General features: G+C 38.1%; 1 protein-coding gene across 1 annotated transcript; it reads left to right on the forward strand.

The window, feature by feature from the left end:
- The first annotated feature begins 442 nt into the window (after positions 1 to 442).
- On the forward strand, positions 443 to 1,291 carry LOC108368974 (zinc metalloproteinase nas-4-like). The gene is made up of 2 exons (XM_017623944.1): positions 443 to 656; positions 744 to 1,291. Exons 1-2 carry the CDS (start codon positions 443 to 445, stop codon positions 1,289 to 1,291), a joined length of 762 nt encoding a protein of 253 aa, XP_017479433.1.
- The last annotated feature ends 382 nt before the right edge of the window (positions 1,292 to 1,673 follow it).

The following is a 1,673-nucleotide window of genomic DNA, read 5'->3' on the forward strand; positions in this document are numbered from 1 at the left end:
AATGAGGCTGCTATAGTTTTTTAGCAATTGGGCGTGGCACTGTCCTTTTATAACTACAAAGTCGTATCTCGGTACCCAGTTTATCGATTTCTACCTCAGCATATTATCGAAAACGTTTGAAATCGGGAAAAACACCGCTGCTTATCATGCAGAGGTACCCAGTGTTTTTTTGTTTTATATGGAGAGTGATGCACCCTAATGTGCATATCTAAGCTTTTACGCGAAACATAAAATACAAAGTTGAAGATGTTTGGCATAAAACTGGCAGAATTTTTTTGGGCTAAAAATTTATTAGATATTCTCAAAGTACTTGTTACGTTTTTTGAAGTACATTTATGGCATTACATTGTAAAAAGAATTTAACTAAGTCAACTGCCACTGAGCATTTAGTTACGGTCGACACCTTCGCATGTTCGAATTGTGAAATTACAGTTAAGCAATTATGTGCATTGTTTGGGTCTTTGCGCTGCTTTCGGTAGTTGGTGCCGGTTTAGCGGTACCGCTTAGCCAGACCATTGGAGAAGACCCTGAGCTGATAGCTGGCTACTTTCAAGGCGATATTGTGTTGAGTTATTCGGATCGCAATGGATTACGTAACGAAATTCGACGCTGGCCAAACAGCACTGTCTACTACAAATTCAACGATGGGGTTTTCGGTATGTGGGCGTGATTTTTTTGTATGACTAAACATCAATATACATAAGTATATGTATATATATGGATATGTGCTCTTATTTGTTTAGATGCGGCACATCGTAATCATATTTTACGAGGCATGCGAATCTTGGAGGAGGTTTCATGCATCCGCTTTAAGAAAGCCACTGCAGACCAGAAGTATTATGTGAATATCACCAACAATAAAGGCGGATGTTATTCGAATGTTGGTTGGTTGAACCGCATTCAAACGTATAATCTTCAGCCTCATGCTTTGAATACCGGTTGCTTCCGTCTCGGCACAATCGTACATGAGTTCTTACATACCCTCGGATTTTTCCACATGCAGAGCACTGCGAATCGTGATGAATATGTGCGCATCGCAACTGAAAACATTCGTCCTGGCAAAGAGAAAAGTTTCAAAAAATACGAAGAGGGCTTTGTCGATGATTTTGATGAGGAATACGATTATGGTAGTGTACTACATTATTCAGCGTATGCGTTCTCGGTAAATGGTAAAATGACTATAGTACCGTTAAAGGATGAAGCGGTCGGTGTTATGGGTCAGCGACGTGGTTTGAGCAAAAGTGATATCAATAAATTGAATAAAATGTATCGCTGTCCGTTAACAATTTAAAGTAATAAAACTATGAGAGGAAATTTCTAAAACTCTAAAATGTTGTGTCAGGTTAATTTTATTATTATTTTTTTTTTTGCAGATAATAATTAAGAAAAGTGGGAAACCCCCCTTAAATTAAAATTCAGTACGAATATTTAGAAAACAAAATTTGAAGAATTTTTACTCAACATTTTTTTCCACTGTGCGACTTCAAGTGATAGCTAGTTGCCCTGTTTGAAACGTCGTTTATTATCCACTGCTGCTGACTTTAATGAGCCTTTAAAGTGAATAAGTGGCACCACCGTTTCTGCACTTTTTTTTTTGCTTCGCGTAGTGAAAGATTTAGAAGTGGGAGTGGTAGAACGGCACTGAAAAGCGGTACATGTTATATTCTCCGCTG

The sequence above is a fragment of the Rhagoletis zephyria genome, unplaced genomic scaffold, assembly GCF_001687245.7.
Source record: "Rhagoletis zephyria isolate East Lansing unplaced genomic scaffold, Rhagoletis_zephyria_1.1 Rzeph_scaffold_03427, whole genome shotgun sequence".
Lineage (NCBI taxonomy): Eukaryota > Metazoa > Arthropoda > Insecta > Diptera > Tephritidae > Rhagoletis > Rhagoletis zephyria.

Coding starts and splice junctions, on each gene's coding strand:
- LOC108368974 (XM_017623944.1), top strand. CDS start 443: ATGTGCATTGTTTGGGTCTTTGCGCTGCTTTCGGTAGTTGGTGCCGGT. Junction 657..743: donor ATTCAACGATGGGGTTTTCG/GTATGTGGGCGT, acceptor TTATTTGTTTAG/ATGCGGCACATCGTAATCAT.